Source organism: Catharus ustulatus, chromosome 2 (assembly GCF_009819885.2).
Source record: "Catharus ustulatus isolate bCatUst1 chromosome 2, bCatUst1.pri.v2, whole genome shotgun sequence".
In the NCBI taxonomy this organism is placed as follows: domain Eukaryota; kingdom Metazoa; phylum Chordata; class Aves; order Passeriformes; family Turdidae; genus Catharus; species Catharus ustulatus.
In genome coordinates, this window is record NC_046222.1 from 29,800,867 (window position 1) to 29,802,195 (window position 1,329).

The 1,329-nt window shown below is 68.2% G+C and overlaps 1 protein-coding gene and 1 non-coding gene across 3 annotated transcripts; both read left to right on the forward strand.

Moving 5' to 3' along the window:
- Positions 1 to 286: 286 nt before the first annotated feature.
- Positions 287 to 1,329, forward strand: C2H12orf57 (chromosome 2 C12orf57 homolog). Of its 2 annotated transcripts, none has more exons than XM_033051474.1 (3): positions 287 to 378; positions 773 to 949; positions 1,021 to 1,329. In XM_033051474.1, the coding sequence occupies exons 2-3, from the start codon at positions 826 to 828 to the stop codon at positions 1,167 to 1,169; spliced, it is 273 nt and encodes a 90-aa protein (XP_032907365.1). In that variant the 5' UTR covers positions 287 to 378; positions 773 to 825; the 3' UTR covers positions 1,170 to 1,329. The 2 variants fall into 2 exon arrangements, with proteins under 2 accessions (XP_032907365.1, XP_032907364.1); XM_033051473.1 differs by lacking the exon at positions 287 to 378 and adding an exon at positions 397 to 666.
- Positions 423 to 483, forward strand: LOC116993256. The gene has a single exon (XR_004417246.1). It is a non-coding gene; the product is annotated as a U7 small nuclear RNA (small nuclear RNA).

The following is a 1,329-nucleotide window of genomic DNA, read 5'->3' on the forward strand; positions in this document are numbered from 1 at the left end:
AAACGGGACTCCGGTGTGTTCATTTCTTTTCACTGGGGCCAGGACTGACAGGAAGGGCAGAAACACTCCCGGGTTTTTCACACGGGTGGAAACTGGGAGAGACTGGAAATGGGCACCGCCTCGGGAAAGCCGCGGGGGAGCCGCTGGGTAGGACCCCGCCACCGCGGGGGTTGGGGGGGGGGGGGGGGGGGGGCGTGCGCGCCGCAGGCCAATGAGAAGCGAGAAATTTGCATATGGCCCGGGCGGCGCGGCGGGACCCGTTCGGCGGCGGCGGGAACCACCGGTCTCGGCGCGGAGCGGGGCGGGCGGGCGGCGCCAGGCTGGGGACCAGCTGTGGAGACGGTCTGGGGAGAAAGCGGATCTCGCCCGGACCGCGGGGTGGGTCGGCTCGGATGGGGGCCTCGCACGGAGAGGCATCCGACCAGTGATTTCAGCTCTTTTAGAATTTGTCCAGCAGGTTTCCCGCTCTCGCGGGAAGCCGCTTCCCACAGAGCGGTACAAAGGCAGAGCAGAGCGGGGAGAGGCGGGGAGGCGCAGGCGCGCTCAGCCCGTGCTGGGCTTCGGCGCCCGTTGGCGGCTGTGGGGCCGGGGTGTGCCTGCCGCGCTCCATGGCGGCCTCCGCGCAGCCCGCGGTACTGGCGGCGCTGAGCGCGGAACAGGCGAAGGGTGAGTGCGGGAGGTTCCGTCTCCCGGGCGGGCTGCCGGCGTAGTGCCCGTGTCGCGTACCTGGATGCGGGAGGCCGGCGGACGGCTGAGTGCCCGTGTCCCGCAGCGGTGCTGGCGGAGGTGATCAAGGCGTTCGGGGCGCCCGAGAACGCGCAGCGCATGGAGGAGGCTCGGGACAATGCCTGCAATGACATGGGCAAGATGCTGCAGTTCCTTCTGCCCGTGGCCACCCAGATCCAGCAGGACGTGATCAAGGCCTACGGGTTCACCAGCGACGGCGAAGGTGGGTTGTTCCACCGGCGGGCGGGGTGCTCCGGGCCCGCGGGGCGTCCCGCCCACCCCCTTTTCTTGCAGGCGTCCTCAAGTTCGCCCGGCTGATCAAGTCCTACGAGTCGCAAGACCCGGAGATCGCCAGCATGTCGGGCAAGCTCAAGGCCATGTTCCTGCCGCCCATGGCTCTGCCGCCGCACGGGGCCGGCACCGGCGGTGTTGCTGCCTCCTGAGCCCGCGGAGTTCTCCCGGCTGGTGCCCTCCTCCCAAGGTGCAGGTCCTGTCAGCCCTGGGAATGGGGCACTTGAACATGGGAAACGTGGACCTGGAAGGAATGGGATGCTTCGTGCCCGTTCATGTGTCTGCTCATGAATAAAATGTGTGTTGAAAGTA